This window comes from Urtica dioica, chromosome 4 (genome assembly GCF_054948205.1).
Source record: "Urtica dioica subsp. dioica isolate 48M chromosome 4, U.dioica_male_clone48M_v1_H2, whole genome shotgun sequence".
Lineage (NCBI taxonomy): Eukaryota > Viridiplantae > Streptophyta > Magnoliopsida > Rosales > Urticaceae > Urtica > Urtica dioica.
The window spans coordinates 48,870,949-48,889,419 of record NC_142759.1 but is presented as its reverse complement, the minus strand read 5'-3'; the positions used below and the strand labels follow the sequence as shown (position 1 = coordinate 48,889,419).

General features: G+C 41.9%; 3 protein-coding genes across 6 annotated transcripts; 1 reads left to right on the top strand and 2 right to left on the bottom strand.

Moving 5' to 3' along the window:
- Positions 1–455: 455 nt before the first annotated feature.
- On the bottom strand, positions 456–3,111 carry LOC149401792 (uncharacterized). Of its 3 annotated transcripts, none has more exons than XM_089613490.1 (8): positions 2,893–3,111; positions 2,274–2,325; positions 1,978–2,145; positions 1,786–1,891; positions 1,331–1,532; positions 905–1,233; positions 678–805; positions 456–592 (listed from the first exon to the last, which is right to left on the bottom strand). In XM_089613490.1, the coding sequence occupies exons 1-5, from the start codon at positions 3,109–3,111 to the stop codon at positions 1,469–1,471; spliced, it is 609 nt and encodes a 202-aa protein (XP_089469616.1). In that variant the 3' UTR covers positions 456–592; positions 678–805; positions 905–1,233; positions 1,331–1,468. The 3 variants fall into 3 exon arrangements, with proteins under 3 accessions (XP_089469616.1, XP_089469618.1, XP_089469619.1); XM_089613492.1 differs by having other exon boundaries at positions 1,177–1,233; XM_089613493.1 differs by having other exon boundaries at positions 905–1,330; positions 1,455–1,532; positions 1,978–2,018; positions 2,893–3,026.
- A 42-nt stretch (positions 3,112–3,153) lies between these two features.
- LOC149401791 (ubiquitin carboxyl-terminal hydrolase 25-like) lies at positions 3,154–5,359 on the bottom strand. Its single transcript, XM_089613489.1, has 5 exons — positions 4,834–5,359; positions 4,299–4,737; positions 4,139–4,214; positions 3,864–4,043; positions 3,154–3,765 (listed from the first exon to the last, which is right to left on the bottom strand). The coding sequence occupies exons 1-5, from the start codon at positions 5,156–5,158 to the stop codon at positions 3,259–3,261; spliced, it is 1,527 nt and encodes a 508-aa protein (XP_089469615.1). The 5' UTR covers positions 5,159–5,359; the 3' UTR covers positions 3,154–3,258.
- Positions 5,360–13,750: 8,391 nt separating this feature from the next.
- LOC149401790 (SET domain-containing protein) lies at positions 13,751–18,454 on the top strand. Of its 2 annotated transcripts, XM_089613709.1 has the most exons (16): positions 13,751–13,868; positions 14,024–14,114; positions 14,429–14,603; positions 14,721–14,826; positions 15,018–15,100; positions 15,287–15,313; positions 15,393–15,559; positions 15,683–15,793; positions 16,261–16,341; positions 16,479–16,543; positions 16,749–16,805; positions 16,987–17,058; positions 17,151–17,387; positions 17,459–17,574; positions 17,660–17,731; positions 17,807–18,454. In XM_089613709.1, exons 1-16 carry the CDS (start codon positions 13,791–13,793, stop codon positions 17,958–17,960), a joined length of 1,692 nt encoding a protein of 563 aa, XP_089469835.1. In that variant the 5' UTR covers positions 13,751–13,790; the 3' UTR covers positions 17,961–18,454. The 2 variants fall into 2 exon arrangements, with proteins under 2 accessions (XP_089469835.1, XP_089469834.1); XM_089613708.1 differs by having other exon boundaries at positions 17,660–18,454.
- The last annotated feature ends 17 nt before the right edge of the window (positions 18,455–18,471 follow it).

Sequence of the window (18,471 nt, the reverse complement as noted above, 5' to 3'; positions counted from 1 at the left end):
AGTACAGACTTACCGGACTTGCGCACAGTAGAGTCGTGAGGATAACTCCAATTAAAGCGTCACCGAGATGATTTTTGAAGTGAATTGCAGGAAGAACTCATTTGCCAATACTGTCAGATAAAAACGAGGATTAGATTCTAATCGGCGCGGGTCTTGGGAATCAATACACATTATTCTAGCTAACCACATTTCTATCCCCCTGGAAGTACAAAGAAAGAGCTAAAATGTTACCTCCGACAATTGTTGGTACCAGAACAACCTGGAAAGTACTAATTATATCGATCCCTACTCGAAAACTAATTGTTGGTACCAGAAAAACCTGGAAAGTAGTTCTATATCGAGAGAAAGGTGTTACACACATAGCTTGAATACTTCTAACTAATTAGAGTATAATTGAAAATGGAGGAACAGGGAAATGATAACTCCTATGGTCGAACACCAACAGAACAGGTTTTGCTTGTTTGTACTTTGAAGAGGCAAAATCGTGTAGCCGTATTTGAACAACTTACAGCGGCATCAACAGGGACAAAGCTGACCAGCAAGCAGCTCGGTGAGAAGCGGAGTCATAATATTAGCTCCTATAGTCGAACACCTACAGAGTTTTCAACAGAAATATAATTAAAAGCGAGTCTAGCTTTGCTTTAAAAGAGAGAGTGAGAAAGGGTTAGCTAGGTTACCTTGTCATGAGAACAGATAGTGCCACATTTCACTTTGAAATATATGTTGCAACGTTCGATCCCCGACCTCCAGGGCAACATGACACCAGTATAAGATCCGTCGCAAGCGGCGCAGAAAGCTTCATCGTCTGAAATCGTTCATAGAAATTGATTGTTAAATGATTGTTAAGAGAGGGTGCCCACGAGGTTATAAACCCACATACTACGTCCATACTTTAGTGACGTACATGCCAATCCCATACTTGACAATGTAGGAATCAACTACGATCGTAACCGATATTGCATTCCTTTCTACAACCATGAACTCTTCTTCTGTGCTATAGAGGTAGATAACTCGTGTAATCAAACTTGGGTGTATTTCGTTTTAGAATGCCTTGAATGGTTCTCAAAGTTCTTGGAATTTTTTAAAACATTAGCAAACAACACATCGATCACAGTACAGAAAATTGGATACAGCAACATAGCTTACTCTTAAAAAATATCAAAGAAAAGAAATTACCATTGTGAAGCCTAACATGGGTTTGATCAAGTATTGAGCAAGAAATCCTACACCAACCTGCAAGACAAGTTTCAAAAACCATAAATAAAGGAACTTGCTACTTTCACTTCAGAATGTAGACGACACAGATGCCCATAATCGTTCCCAAAATAACCTGTCAAATCCAAATAGATTCATTTAGACTCAAGAACGAAGAAATAGCCTTCCAAAAGGGTGAAATTCGAACGCATGCCCAAAGAGGAAAAAGAGTGGTCAGCGCTTCAATTATTTTCTCGTACTTGCTCAATTCGGTCTAAGGGCTTTTTGAAATGTCCCCCAATACATTCTCCGCGGCTTTGCAAATAACTTGGCATTCTCTACACATACAAGAAATATTAAAGTTCATTACCCAAACTTATTGGTTCACTAACATGTTCTTGTAAAACAAAACCAGACACCAGAAACCAAAAGCCGAAAAAAATACAAACAAGTCATCTGAATGACCAGTCATTAACATTGGCATTTTAGGATAAACAATCATGTTTTTATCTTCTTCTCCTCCTCCTCCTCCTCCTTCTTCTTCACATAACTAGGCATAATCAAAACCAAAATGTTTGCAGTGATCACTACCTTGAAGATTTGGTGACTGAGGGAAGAGCAACAATCGGACTCCGAGTCTTGTTTTGGATTGCGAAATACCGTCCATTCTCGGCTCCACAAAATCGCACTCGTAGATCTAAATACGAGCGATATAAACATTACATCGAGACTGAAAACAAGCGAAACTAATCATAATGTAAAAAATGAGAAAATAGAGCGCACCTAGATGAGATTGAAGGCTGGTCCTGGAAGATAAGCCAGACCTGTACGAATTACGAGACGTGCTTAGCTTGAGGTTTCTCGTGGCGACTCCAGAAATGGAAGAAGCCATTGAAGACACAACAAGTGAGAGACTAGAGAGTGAGCGAGCGTTAAAAAAAAGGTTTGATCCTGAATGGCAACAAAAATTGGGTTTTTTAAGAGAATTGAATGAAGTGTGTACTGTATATAGTATATACTAAGAGCATGAAAGAGATAGTTTTTCTTCTTTGGTGTGTTTTAAGCTTTGGATATTTTACCTTGTCTGACCAACCACACGATTTCAAAACTGAAGCAGCTCCCTTTGCAAGACTATACGCCAAAAAGAGGAGAAACAGTGCAAGTAAGACAAGCTTTTATACGCAACCTAATTAACCAATTACAACACTAATCTCAAACATGTATAATCTAAATTACAGAACAAAAAAGCAATCATTCCATGCCCACGACAAACAGCGTTAAATTTACATCGTAGAAGTTAAAGCCTTCTATCGATATACCAAAAGAGAGGATCCATGCTTACTCTCGAGGGTTCCCAAGACAGATACAGAGAAAGAAATGAGAACAAATTTTTTATTTTTTCAAAATTCATGGGGTATAAATATTGGAATCGAAATTATACATTATACAATATGCATTAGAAATTCTAAATACGAATCATATATATAATCTAAATTAGAGTAGATTCAAGATATTCACATTTAAATCAGCTTTTACCTATGAAACTGATATTAGTAATTTCAGCCAAACAAGAGAGGTGGTAGTTTAAAAAGAATATGATAAGCAAAAAAAAAAAAAAAAAACCCGAAGAGAAGGGCATCTCAAGGAATCGATCAATGAAAAGTTAAAACAATGAATAAGAGGGTATGGTGTACTTACTCTTCCTTCATGTGCCAACAAAACGCAAGAATTTTCACAAGGTTTTCGTTTTGACCCAGACAACATCTTAGCATGAGAGTCAGTGCCATTAACCGTATCCGGGTGATCATCATCAACCCCTCCTCCTATCGATTCCCAGTTTGTTGTACACCCAACTTCACTACCGTTCATATTTCCTGATCGATGATTAGCAAATCCATTTGTGGAAACACCATCCATTCTGGCTCTTGTTTATAATAACATTTGTATATAAAAAAAATAAAAATAAAAAAGCTTGTTATTTATGTTGAATAAGGCAAGAGCCAATATACACAGAAAAATGAGACGGGAATACAGGGGAAACTCCCGCCCTATAAAACGAGAGACTTAAAGAAGAATAAGAAAAATAAAAAAAAGGAATGAAAAAAAAACCAAAAACCAAAACAAAATCAGAAGAAGATACTGTTCCACGGACCCATTTGTATGAATTAACTTCGATTTCTCTATTTTCTCCAAAGAAGTCTCTTTTGCATCTCCATTCACTGTCACGGGAGGCTTTTTCGAGCTTTTGCCAATACTAATTGAAGGTCCTTTGGGACTGGAGGTACCGGCAATGCTAAACTTGAGAGGCGCACTGTAAGGTACTTTGTCGGGCTTAGAACCGGTTGTCATTCCCGGCCCAGGATATGGCTTCAAGGTTTTGGATGCTCCATTGCCATTGGAAACTCGGGATTTTAGCCCGTTGGAAACGAAGGGACCAGAAGAAATATCAGATCCGGGTCTTTGGTTGGTCCGAGAAAAGAAAAGAATATAAGCCTTCTCTGACAACACCTCTTGCACAGTTGAAGGAGAGATGAAAGAATCATTGCAGCAATACCACTGCCCCATTGGATCCTAAAATGAGAAGCATGTTAATAGGATTGATATACAAATAATAATAAAAAAAACAACATTATTATCCTCGCCACTGTCTTAACAATGCATGAACAAACCTTAATATACGCATAATAATGTCCAGACTCAGTTGAGAATCCTGCATGTACAACGGTACCGAAAAGCTTATACTCAGGTCGTGGATCCTTGCTTTTTTCACACATGTAGCTCGAGAGCTCCAAAAACTCTTCAAGTGCAATGGGCTTGTCAATCTTTCCACCAAACTCACCCTCAAATCTCTGAGAAGAAAAACCCACAAACACCATTGTTAAGACAAAGAAAACAAAATTGGCAAGACTGTGGTTCTCAATGAAAAATTTAGATAAAAGGTTACCTTGAGTTGGACGACAAGGATATTTGGTGCCTGATGAACAGACATCTGTTTCGTCGCGGGCACGAGTTTTTTACAACTGTTTGAGACAGCGGACATCAGAAAATTCAGCAAAAACATCAACTTAAGCAGGTAAAATCAAAAGCATATATGCGTGCAGTACCTGCGACATCCGTATTTATTGGTTCCATCCAAAACCTCGGGCTGGAAGAACCTTCGCAAAGCGTCTTTGAGCGAATCGCTATGTAAAACATCAAGACTAATATCCATTATCTCATCAACCTTATTGGACTCGTGGCCACAGGAAAGACACTTGATCTGGCTCAGAAGCGCACCCCCAAAGATGTCTCTGACCACCGACGTCGCCTGAGAAGACGGCCGCAGGCGCAAGCACGCGTTGTTGCACGCATCGATCACATACCGCAGAAACTCGTGCGCATCCTCTTGCCGCCCCACCCGCAACTTCTCCGAGAACACTCTCAGCCACCTCTCAATCTGCACCGCCGCGTCCACAGTCGGATCAGCGCTCAGAGACTCGAATATCCACTTCTCCAGGATGCAGAACGGACAGTCGCACTTTCGCTCCGCCTCCGACGAGTCGCCTGAGAAGAAAAACAGCAACACAGAAACGCTGAACAAATTGCACCGGCGACGAAATCGAGTGAGCTTTGAAGGGAGGGGAAACAAACAGGACTTACAGAGAGAGGAATGGAGTTTTTTGAGGCAGAAATTGGCGAGAGGAGGCGTGTAGGTGAGGCATTGGAGGACGGAATTGAGGTAGCAAGAGTTTCCGATGTTTCTGAGCCCTAAAGGACCAGTTTTCTTCCGCTTCTGACTCACTAAACTCGCTCCGTCCCAATTCATCTCCAATTCCAAAGGCAAATCCCTAACCCTAGACCTCGTTAGTCCGCATCGCCACCACGCATAGGGAGACGCCGATTTCACCGCCGCCGTCAATTTCTTCATATACCGCTTCTGCTCAGTCGCGGCGGTTCGATATTTCTCACATCGAACTCTCTTCATTCTCGCTCAGAAAAAAAAAAATGCGTGTCTGGAATTTTGTTTCCCGAACAAGAAATATAACCTTCTCCGAAGAACTTATATAAAGGAAACTGAAGTGTTTCCTTTATATAAGTTCTTCGGAGAAGGTTCGTCGTTGCCGCGGTTTTACAATGCGCTATTTAACAGTAGTTTCTTTTTCTATTCTCTACCCTAATTCCATTTGGGAGTGAGAGACTGAATGAGAGGGAGAGTCGACAAAATTCAAATATTGGTAGAGCGACATTTTTGTCTATTTTTTGTCCAAAAATTCATATTTGGATATTTTTAAAAATTGAGGTATAATCTTAATATTTAATCAATCTTTGGGTCCAATTAATGAAATTTCTCTACCATTTTCTTTTAACCAAACTCTATTTTTTTTAATTTAAAAGCATTCTCTCCCTTTAGAGCCCGGACTGAAATTAGTTGGGTTCGGTTCGATTTTGGCCCATTATACAAATCAAAACCGAATATTCAATTAATTTTGAACAAATAATCGAATCAAATTGATCCAAAATCTAAATTCGGTTATCCGAATTTTCAATGAACCGAATCATGAAAATCGTTATCCATTTTGAAAACCGAATTTGAAAAGCGGTTATTCAGCTCTGAAACTGATTATCCAAAAAAAAAACAATTATCCGGTTTTATAACCAGTTATCTGGTTCAACCCAATTTACTTTTCCTACAATGTTGTGCTTGTTGTCGCACGAAAATGAACAACTATTTAAAACATCGGGCGGTTCGATCCAAGGCCGGACCAAGTGATCGCACCCGGGCCAAGAGTGTGAACTCGATAGTCTCGAGCTAGGGTTTTCTCCGATCAACCCGCCTCTCGGGAGAGGTAGGGGGTGAGGAGGAGGAGTGACCGTGCCTTGGTTGTCGGCTGCCTGCGTACCCGTGCGTGGGATCAGGTCAGAACGTAGTTCAAGCGTGTAGGACGCTGTATGAGGCGCGGAGCCTTGGTGGAGAAGCGTACTCGACGAAGGAGACGGGGCGCGAGGAGTCCTCGGCAGCGTCTCAGAACCTCGGAGATCGCGTACGCGTCTAGCGTGTTAGACGCGCGAGGGGAACTCTAGTCGAGAACCCTAGGGGCGTGCTTGAGCACCGGAGAACGTTCGGTCAGAGGGAGCGACGTCCGGGAAGTCCCCGTGAGTGCTTCGGAACCTCTGAGAACGGGGGAGAGAGAAGAGAGACTGCTTCAGGCCAAATATGGCATCCAGAGAAGCAGAGAAGAGTAGGAAATCGAGCGTGTCGATAAGAGATGAAGGGATTTATTTTCCCTCAATGAGAGGAGGTTTATATAGGTGTTTGAGGACCCTAAGGGGGTCCTTTGGCGTCCATGTGGGACTAGGAACGCGCCCATTTCCAAGAGGAGGCGCACAACCCGCGGCGCGCGACCCGCGGCGCTCGATCTGCGTCGCTCAATGCGCGGCGTGCGGCCTTGGTCGGGCGCGGCGCGCGGCCCTGCCGGCGCGGCGCGCGCTGGGCTTCTTTTCTGCGGGCTTTTCGCGATCGTCTCGCTTCCGGGCCCGTTGAGCTATTGTGGGCATGGTATTTTGGGTTATGACACCAATGTTTGTTTGACGGATAGGACTCGAGTTGATGCTCGACTCGAGGAGACCGACTCGAGGCTCAACTCAAGGAGCGAAGCTCGACTCGAGGAGACCGACTCGAGGCTCAACTCAAGGAGCGAAGCTCGACCCGAGGAGACCGACTCAAGGCTCAACTCGAAGAGCGACGCTCGATCCGAGGAACCGACTCAAGTCTCAACTCGAGGGGCTAAGCTCGACTCAAGGAGTCAAGAGTTTGGACGAGGGTTTGGAGGCTTGCTGCTCTTCAGGACCTCCGGCCTGACCATCGGCCCTTTGAGCGACGTGCCTTCTCGGTGTCTCGGGTTTTCCGAAAACGACCGACAACATTAGCCCCCCAAGTTCGTCGCTCGGGAGGTTCCCAGCGATGAACTTTTTGTCCTTCTAGTTGGGTGTTTGAGGAAAATAGACTTCCCAGAGCTTCACTGTTGCGAAGCCTTTGTGATTATAAAGAATACTCTCACAATTGTAAGTGCTTTCTCGCTTTTCCGTCTTTCTCGACACGAGTGTGTGATCGACACGTGGAGGAGGATCCAAGCGGATAGTAGGCGTAGCTCAACGTGGGCGAGGCGAACGCGCTTGCGTCCGTCGCTCTAGCCCCGGAGCAAAGGGGGTATGCACGCGCAAGTAGGGCGTGCATTTGTGCAGAGGCGTACCAGCGTGTCGCGGTCAGTTGGTTTTTGGTGAAGTCACGTTTTCTTTAAGGATATTTTCAAGCGGAATCCGTGGGACTCGATGGTGAATAGCAGGGCGACGATCGTGTAATCGTGACCAATTAGGGGAAGATCATGGCGCCCACCTCGGCCAGCTTGGAAGGCGACTGCACTTTTGCATTTCGCAAAGGCGTGCTCGTTCCGAGGTCCCGGAGACGGAGGCTGATGCCGTGGGCCGATGCTCCGAGGAGACGGAGTGGTACCTGGCGGAAGGCTCTGTCGCACCGGAGGGCTTCGACTGCTCGGGGGTCAACACTCAAAGTTTGACCGCGCACCAAGCATAAGTCGGTCTCACGGGGCATCCGCCATCCCAGCCCTGGCGACGCTTCTCCGTCTGCGTTCGGGAGATCGGCCCTTATTCCCCAGACGTGAGTGCGTGTCTCTGCTTTGGCTAACCTGTTCTTCAGGTTGTTACAGGTGCTTGCTCGAGGAGCGGGACTCGACTCGAGGAGACTGACTCAAGGCTTGATTCGAGGAGCGAAGCTCGACTCGAGGAGACTGACTCAAGGCTCGACTCGAGGAGCGAAGCTCGACTCGAGGAGACTGAATCAAGTCTCAACTCAAGGAGCGAAGCTCAACTCGGGGAGCCGACTCAAGTCTCAACTTGAGGGGCTAGGCTCGACTCGGGGAGCCGACTCAAGTCTCAGCTCGAGGGGCTAGACTCGACTCAAGGAGACTGGCTGGACATTAAGGAATATGACTCTACTCGAGGAGCGATGCTTGACTCGAGGAGTATGACTCGATTCGAGGAGCAAGACTCAATTCGGGGAGAATGACTTGATGAGAGGGATGATGCTCGACTCGAGGGGGATGACTCGACTCGAGGAGCATGGCTCGACTCGAGGAGGGTGTGACTCGACTTGAGGAGGATGTCTTAACTCGAGGAGCAAGGCTCAACTCAAGGAGAGCGACTCGACTTTAAGGAGCGATGCTCGACTCGAGGAGAATGACTCGACTCGAGGGGCAAGGCTCGACTCGAGGAGAATGACTTGACTCGAGGAGCAGTGCTCGACTCAAGGAGAGCGTGCCTCGACTCGAGGAGCGGAGCTTGACTCGAGGAGAATGACTCGACTCGAGGAGCGCGTCTCGACTCGAGGAGACTGACTCGTTTCAAGGAGCGAGATTCGACTCGAGGAGAATGACTCGACTCGAGGAGGTTCTACACGACCTCATTTGTCGCATGGGACTCTCCAGGAGGAGCTTGCTCGAGTGAAGTCTCAGCTAGCTCAGGCCGAGCGAGGTTCTTGCTCAGAGGTGGGGTTCGCGAGTCTTTGCGAGCAGCTTCAATTAACTCGCATGGAATGAGGAGTCCCCCAAGGCGAGCGTGATCGTACCCAGTTGGCGGTGGCGAAGATGGCAGGACCTACGCCTTGTATGGCGGTTTAGGTGCACCTTGTGGCGACTTCGAGTGCATTGCGATTAGTCATCACATGCAACGCTTTGTGGCGACTCACAGTGCGTCGTGAGAGGCGGTTTTGTGCGTCGTTTAGGCGCCTTAGGCACATTGCGAGGGATGGCCTAGATGTGCCATGTAGGCTTCTTGAGTTGCGCCATGTAGGCGTCTTAGTTGCGCCATGTAGGCGTCTTAGGTTGCGCCATGTAGGCGTCTTACGTTGCACCACGTAGGCGTCTTAGGTGCGCCATGTAGGCGTCTTAGGTTGCGCCATGTAGGCGTCTTATGTGCGCCATGTAGGCGTCTTAGGTTGCGCCATGTAGGCGTCTTACGTGCGCCATGTAGGCGTCTTAGATTGTGCCATGTAGGCGTCTTAGGTGCGCCATGTAGGCGTCTTAGGTGCATCTCGAGGGACGACTTGGTTGCGCCATGTAGGCGTCTTACGTGCGCCATGTAGGCGTCTTAGGTGCGTCTCGAGGGACGACTTGGTTGCGCCATGTAGGCGTCTTACGTGCGCCATGTAGGCATCTTTGGTGCGCCATGTAGGCGTCTTACGTGCGCCATGTAGGCGTCTTTGGTGCGTCGCGAGGGACGGCTTTGGTGCGCCATGTAGGCGTCTTAGGTGCGTCGCGAGGGACGGCTTTGGTGCGCCATGTAGGCGTCTTAGGTGCGCCATGTAGGCGTCTTTGGTGCGTCGCGAGGGACGGCTTTAGCCTGCATCTTGGGGATGCCTTGGCCGGGCGCGGCGCGCGCTGGGCTTCTTTTCTGCGGGCTTTTCGCGATCGTCTCACTTCCGGGCCCGTTGAGCTATTGTGGGCATGGTATTTTGGGTTATGACACCAATGTTTGTTTGACGGATACGACTCGAGGAGCGATGCTCGACTCGAGGAGACCGACTCGAGGCTCAACTCAAGGAGCGAAGCTCGACTCGAGGAGACCGACTCGAGGCTCAACTCAAGGGCGAAGCTCGACTCGAGGAGACCGACTCGAGGCTCAACTCAAGGAGCGAAGCTCGACTCGAGGAGACCGACTCGAGGCTCAACTCAAGGAGCGAAGCTCGATCCGAGGAGACCGACTCAAGGCTCAACTCGAAGAGCGAGGCTCGATCCGAGGAACCGACTCAAGTCTCAACTCGAGAGGCTAAGCTCGACTCAAGGAGTCAAGAGTTTGGACGAGGGTTTGGAGGCTTACTGCTCTTCAGGACCTCCGGCCTGACCATCGGCCCTTTGAGCGACGTGCCTTCTCGGTGTCTCGGGTTTTCCGAAAACGACCGACAACAGTGCTAATTTAGAAGTAAAAATAAAAACTAAAAAAGTAAAAAACTGCTTAATAAGTTTCAAAATTGATTATCCGATTGAAATCGGTTATCCGAGTTCATAACTGTTATCCGATTCAAATCGATTATCCGATTTCAAAACTGATTATCTGTTTTACGAAAAAAAAATCGGTTCAATAAACGAAAACTGAATTTTTGGGTATTCAAAATCGATAGTCGATCTAGTTTCATAATGAGGATTGGTTAACCGAACCGAATTTTTGGTTTGATGACGTGACACCAAATTTAGGTTTTGGATCGGTGCGGTTATCGGTTTAACAAATTGCCATAATGATTATGATACTCTAAATTTCTCACAATACAATAGCAACTTGGAGTTCCACCTATTATTCATCTAAGCATGAGCAAGTCCATTGGAGTTGCTTTTGGACACCTTGTCTCAATTTCAGGGGAGGGAATGAAGAAATTTATTTAATAAATAAGTTTTATTTTCTCTTATTGCTATAAAAGTATTTTTTGTTTGTGCTTTTTTTTTCACGACCATTGTCATTAGACTACAATTTTGAGTTTTGGTTTTAGAGTTCAAAGTTCTACATTTGGGGTCCAATGTACTAGATTGGGGTCTAGAGTTATGCATTTGCGGTTCAAAGTTATAAATTTGGGTCCAATATACTAGATTTGGGGTTGAGAGTTCTAGATTTACGATCTAGAGTTCTAGATTTAGGGTCCAGAGTTTTAGATTTTGTGTCCAAAGTTCTAGACTTGGGGTTCGAGTTATAGTTTGAGGGTCCATAGTACCAGATTTGGGGCCCAGACTTCTAGATTTGGGGTTCAATATTCTAGATTTAGAGTTTATAATTATAGATTTGGGGATCGAAGTTCAAGATTTGGGGTCCGAAGTTTTGAAAAAACTTTAATTTTGGCTGTCAAATTTTTTTTAATCGTGGCTGTAAAAAAAAATTGAAAACGTAAATTTGGCTACTTTGCCGAAAAGCTGAAACTTTGGCTAATTAGCTAATCAATAAGTTTTAAATGGCTATTTTGTAAAATGTTTCCATAAAATAATAGAATAGGGAAATTACAACAAAGCCTAAAAAGCTTTGTAGCTCTATTTGTTAGTTAGAGAACGAAAAAATGGAAGAGGAAAAAAAAAGACAATTGTATCTTTGTATTTGAGTTTACTTTATTATATCTGAATCATATTTTTTTTACAAGAGACTGGTTTTGTTTTAGTAACCAATTTTAAAGAACCCTCTATAGCCTTTTCGTAGCACTTGTGACCTGGTATAATAGATAAAAAGAAGAAGAAATAGAGAGGGAGAAAGAAAGAGAGATATCTCATTATTCATTTAAAAAGAAGTCCATAATTGTGAAATCCAAGAAGGAAAGTTGATAAAATACCATTAAGATAAGCTAATCACTCCTCTAGCTTGAAATGATCTCATATATATATAGAAATTTTATTTTATAGACCTACAAGTTAATAAAATATCGGGATTAGACCTCACACTTTAAAAATAATGGACTTTTGTCCCAATTTCGGACACAAATACCCTTTTGAATAAATACACTCATTTCACTTTCACTTTCTATCTTTTCAATCCCTATTTCGGTCTTTAATGCTCGACTCCGACGAGATATAACTAAATTCAATGAGATACGAGGGAATCCGACGAGCTATGATAACATAAAATGACAAAATTTTACGTGAATTTGACTTTTTCCGCGTAAAATGTCCAAAAAGTATGAATTTTATCGTATAGCATCGTACATTGTCGTACGACATCGTACGTTATAATTATAATGTACATTATAATTTGTATGAATTTTATCGTACATTATAATTATAATGTATCGTATCTCATCGTACGACATCGTACGGCATCATACGTTATAATTATAATGTACATTATAGTGTGTATGAATTTTATCGTACATTATAATTATAATGTATCGTATCTCATCGTACGACATCGTACGTTATAATTATAATGTACATCATAATTTGTATGAATTTTATCGTACATTAAAATTCATACAAATTATAATGTACATTATAATTATAACGTACGATGCCATACTATAATGTACGATGCTTTATGATAAAATTTAAGCGGAAAAAGTCAAATTCACGTGAAATTTTGTCATTCTATGTTATCATAGCTTGTCGGATTCCTTCATATCTCATTGAATTTAGTTATATCTCGTCGGAATCGAGCGTGAAAGATCGAATGAATGATTGAGAAGATATCTCCAGTGAAATGAGTGTATTTGTTCAAAATGGTATTTATGTCCGAAATTGGGACAAAAGTCCAATTTTAGATATTTTTAAAGTGTGAGGTCTAATCTCGATATTTTGTTAACTCGTAGGTCTATAAAATGAAATATATATATATATATATATATATATATATATATATATATATATTATTCAATTCTCATTTGTTAAGAAAATAGTGTGACCCATTGATTTTATTGGAGCTAATTTGCTCTACCAAGCAAATAACCAAAACATGAAACAATGGTAGAGCTACTAACTCCAATTTTATTTAAATTACTAGTAAGTCTCTCACCTAAACCATTAAAGATGCTCTAAACATCTATAATTACGTGTTGACAGATTAAAAAGAGATTGAGACATTAAAAAAAATTGTAAGACCTGTCCACGTGGCACGTTAATATGAGTGACGAAAATACTTGCCTCACCACTCTTTAAGGATACCCTGATGTAGATCTTCGATCATCAAGGGAGCCAGCATATAATCAGCATCTATAAATACATCAATTCCCATGTTCTCGTTTTTCTTGAAAAATAAGCCTTTCCCTGGGGTGCTTTTTCAGATAATGAAGTATTCTGTAAACTGCGGTCATATGTGTGGCTGTTGGCGCATGCATGAATTGACTCACTCGGCTAACTGAGAAGACTATGTCTGGTCGAGTGTAAGCAAGATAGATGAGCTTTCCAACTATTCGTTGATATCTCTCCTTGTCCACCGGCTTGTCCCCATCAATAGTTACCAGTTTTCCATTCATTGGAGTGTCCACCGGTTTGCAGCCCATCATACCGGTTTCTTTGAGGAGGTCCAGCACATATTTTCTCTGCGTCACGGAGATAGCTGAGCTATTTCGTGCAATTTCCATTCCAAGAAAGCAGCGTAGGTGGCCGAGGTCTTTCATTTCGAATTCCTGGGCTAATTTTAGTTTCACACGATCCATCTCGTCTTTTGTCATTCCCTGTAACTATTATATCATCAACGTAGACGGTTATAATTGCAATTTTGTCACCTTGTCGTTTATGAAAAAGAGTGTGATCGGACTGAGCTTGCTTGTAGCCCTGACGTTACATATTAACGTCAAAATAGGGTTAGAGACTCATGAAATTAGGAAAACTAAACACTAAAGACTTTTACCGTAAAAAAAATATAAGGACTAACTTAACTGTTTATAAAAAATTTAAAGATTTTTGCTGCCATTTCCTCAAAACAATATTATTTTAGAAATCTAGTCTCATGCCAAAATAAAATGGGTCAGATTCGGGTTTGTCCAACTAAATACAGTCAACTCTGACGACACCGGAATTAATTTTTTTTTTAAAACAAATACCTCAGTGTGACCGTACGAACTAACACAGGGGTGAGCAATGGCGGCAACGGCGATTCCGAAATTCGAAGAAGAACAACAAGAATCTAGACTCCAAGGCTTTCTTCTATGGTTACAGGTCTGCAATGGCTTCGAATAACACCATTTTCTCTTTAATCTTCTTAGACGTACGAAACAACCAATCACTATAACGCCCACACAATCTATGGGTTATGTCTCACCTGCGTTGTGTTCTGATTTTTGTGTGTGTGTGTTTTTGCATGTTCATCTCAGGCTAATAAAGTTGAACTTCGAGGTTGCGAGATCAAGTGCTGCGATTCTAATAAAGGATTCGGTGTTTTTTCCTCTAATGATGTTTCTGATGGTAAAGCTACTTCCAAATTTTCCTGGGGATGAATATAACGAATGTGATTTGATTTTGGATTAGTAAATGAGTAGAGAAAATATTATCCAATTGAATTTGATAGTTGATTTTCAAGTCTAATATCATAGGTGAAAGTAATATCATCAACGATTAGCGAGTAGTATTCTTCATTTTCATTTTGCAAGTTGACATTGGGTAAAGATCACAACCATGTTATTTTTCATCTTCAGTTTAGCAACATTTAGGTGATTTCAGATAATCCTTCGTTCTTTTTATCACCATTCCATTGATTTTTGTTGTTGAAAATACATAAGGGGTTCTATTGGTGGTTCCGTTGGATCTAATGATTTCTCCGATGAGAGTGTTGCAAGATCCTCTTGTCGGGCCCGAGTGTAGATCGATGTTTGAAGAAGGTGATGTGGATGACAGATTCTTGATTATTTTGTTTCTGATGGTTGAGCGTCTCCGTAAGAATTCTACATGGAAGCCGTATGTATATCATTATCTTTAGTTTAACGCTGAGTGTGTGATTAATTAAATTATCTCCTTATCAGTTTTTTTATTATTATTATTTTATCTTATACATTTGGTGAAATACCCATTTAGGTACCTGGATATGCTACCAAAAACTTTTGGTAATACACTTTGGTTCAGCGATGACGAGTTTGCGGAGCTAAAGGGGACTGCATTGTATCGAGCTACCGAGTTACAGGTATTGGGTCTGATGAGCATTCTGTGAGTTAATTATTTATGCAGCTATAAAGTGAGAAAATTTAGAGGGTAAATGACAACAAATGAAAAAAAAAAAAAAAAACTATATCTCTTGTTATGATATAAATCCGTAGTTCGTTTTGGTTATTGTGTGTCTTAGTTTGTCACCAAAGATTTCTTTTAATCTTACAGAAGAGAAGTTTGACGTCATTATATGATAGTAAAGTGAAGAGTTTAGCGAAGAAAATATTGACTCTTGATGGAGGCTCAGACAGGTGTGTAAGAAGTTTGGAGTTGTATATTTTCGGATACGTTTCTTCTTCTCTTCATCTGACATGGAAAAAAAAAATATATGTGCAGAAAATGAGTGTGCAATAGTTCTTTAAATTTGTAGAACCAGCATTTTTTCCGTTATGCTGAGTTTCATATCTAAAAGTTAATAACGCTTTGCTTCTGTGCAGAGAGGTTTGCTTTGAAGATTTCCTATGGTGGGTGATTACGTATCAAATTCTTTAATTTCTGATGCCTAAAACCTAAGTCTTCCTTTAACAATTACAATCCTGCTAGGGCAAACTCCGTATTCTGGGCACGAGCATTAAATATTCCTCTCCCGTACGCTTTCGTGTTTCCAAAAATTTCGGGGATAGAAGATAGTCGCTCTTCTATTGAAGAAAGTACTGAGTTATCAACTAATGTTTCTCATGGACAATTAGCTGAATCCATTGATGAAAAAAGTAAGCCCCTCTACCCAGTTCTTCAGCTAGCAGTATTTTGTTTGAAATGTAAAGTATATGCCCTGTGTTCGTTTCTCGGATGAAAAAATAACTAAAATTATTACTGTATTTGTCAAAATGAAGGGGAGATTGACAGAGCTGGCACTCAAGTAGACACAGAGACGCCTAATTCAACGGGACAAGGGACTGTCTGGGTTGAGGGTCTTATTCCTGGAATTGACTTTTGCAACCATGGTACTGGATTCCAAGGCATTGACTATTTGGTCTTAATCAAGTCATTTCCACTGCACCTTCTCTCTCTCTCTCTCTCTCTCTCTCTATTAGTTTACACTCCAGATAATCCTTCTTCTTAATGGAGTATTACTATGGGATACGAATGTATTTATTGCCCATATGTCATCACTCTTCTAAATTTCATGGGTATCGTAGGATTTTTTTTGTACATTTCTGTTATTATGTTTTTCTTGGCATAGCAAGTAATCTTTTCCATCTAAAGCGTATTAGGGGCGGTGAAAAATTCTCTTCTGTTCGGCCACGTACATGTATTTGTTGTGGCTGGCTTTCCATCCCTAACATTCTTTATATTGTTTTGTTCTTATGTATCTTCATTATTGGGTGAAGTGTCTGGTAACTTTCTCGATCAAGGTCTTTCTCTGGATTCCAACTATTGTATTTGACTACCTTTCAAATCCAATGTTCAGACTTGAAGGCGGCGGCGACATGGGAAGTTGACGGAACTGGGTCACCAACAGGAGTCCCATTCTCTATGTATCTCCTTTCTGGTCTGTCTTCTTTTTCTTCGGTACATTTATTAATTCATTAAGTGTCAACATCTGTTTTTGGTGCACGAGTAGTTGGAGATACTAACTAGTTTCATTACTTTTTTCTTTTCCTTTCTGGATCCTTTGATTGATTAAAGCCGGACCGAATTTCTTACAGAACGACAAAGAAATCACTATTAGCTATGGTAACAAGGGAAATGAGGTACTCTGAGCCATTTTCATCTGCAGGAGAACTGATAATAACACTAAAAAAATAAACTTTCTTCCTAGAAACATTTATAATCTTTCAGATTTGTGAAAGCAATTAATATGAACAATTTTTTAAGTAGAACTTTGGTTATGTGGTGTTTCAGTTTGTGTTTTGCAGCTGTTTTTGGAATTAAACCAATTTGTGGTGAATTATGCAGGAACTCCTTTATCTGTATGGATTCGTTATTGAAAATAATCCAGATGATTATCTTATGGTAATGCTATATATAATGCCATTATATATGTAATTATATACATAACGTCTGTAGCTTATTAACTTGTGCTTTACACGCATCTTATCCCCCTTTCTCTGGAATTTTGTGTACTAGCACTCTATTAATAAGAGCCAATGTCAGTCTCTGAAGTTAATCATGTAATAATCAATGGTGTTTGCAGGTCCATTATCCAGTAGAAGCGATTCCAAGTGTTCCATTTTCCGATTCAAAAGCACAACTTCTTGAAGCACAGGTACGCTTGTTGGCTCTCTTTTGCTCTTATCAGAAAATATTTTCCGGCGGAAGGCTCAGAAACCTTAATGGAAATTTGGATTTGTTCTTCAGAAAGCAGAATTAAGGTGTCTTTTACCAAGAATTTTTCTCGACGGTGGGTTTTTCCGAAACGGCGGAGAAGATGATAAACGCAAGCACGAACAATCATGCAGCTATAGCTGGAGCGGGCTGCGCAAAATGCCCTCGTACCTGAACAAACTGGTTTTCCCGGATAACTTTCTAAGCGCCTTGAGGACCATCTCCATGAACGAGGACGAGATCTTCAAGGTTTCGTCTCTTCTCGAAGAGGTACGTTTCTCCGGCTTGAAACTTGTTGTCCAAGAAATCTAAGAATGAAGTCCTCTGAACTGGGGTTTAAGCTTGTGGGGTCTGGAGGGAAGAGAGAGCCAACGGATACCGAAGTTCGATCGGCCGTGTGGGAGGCTTGTGGCGATTCCGGTGCCTTTCAACTTCTTGTTGATCTCCTTAATATGAGGTGCTTCTATTAATTTAACTACAACTTCTTTTTCTGTTTCTTGTTCGTTGCGTGACATGGTTTTTTTTTTTTTTCTGCACGCAAGGATGACTGAGCTCGAAGAATATTCTGGAACAGAAGACTCCGATACCGACTTGCTCAGCAAGGCAGACATTTGGTACGAGATTTTGAAGTCATTGATCGTGGAGGGTTTGCCACAATTTTCAAGCCTCAACTCTTTTGTTGGTTGCAGTGAAAACATGGTAAGCGAATCTAAAGGACGTTATCTGATCACCAGAAACAAGTGGGCAAGCATAGTTTACCGGCGCGGACAAAAGCAGTTGACCCGCCTCTTTCTCCGGGAAGCCGAGCAAGCGTTGGAATTAGCTCTTGCTGAAGGGAACTGAAACAGATGAAGACAGAGAATCTATTCATGAATCCTTGACACAGAGAGGCAACTTTTTTCTTTTGTAATGCATTTTTGGAGTAATAGGCCAACAGTGTCCATCTCAATTAATGTAAAGTAAGTGGCCGAGGCAAGGGCTCCATAGAAGAGAGACATAGTGACCGAGGAAAGCGTAGAGCATAGCCGTAGTTGCCCCGAGAAGCTTTTCCGGTTACTAATGTTCTTCTCTCTCATCTACCGTATATTTCACAGACGGAGAAAAATTGAAAGTAAAATTAGAGGTGGGGAAAAAGAAACATGTCAAGTATTCCAAGGTAAGGCCATGGTAATTTTTGTCCAAAATAGAAAGACGCAGTTTTTAGTTTGGTGACGTTATTTAGTTTATTTTAATTTATATGTTAGTGGAAGAAACTATTTTAGAAAATTTTATTTTTAGAAGAACGTGGAGGTGGCGGTAACTTTATTTCGGTTTTGAATAAAATATTTTTAATTTTATCAACGGCCGGTCAAAC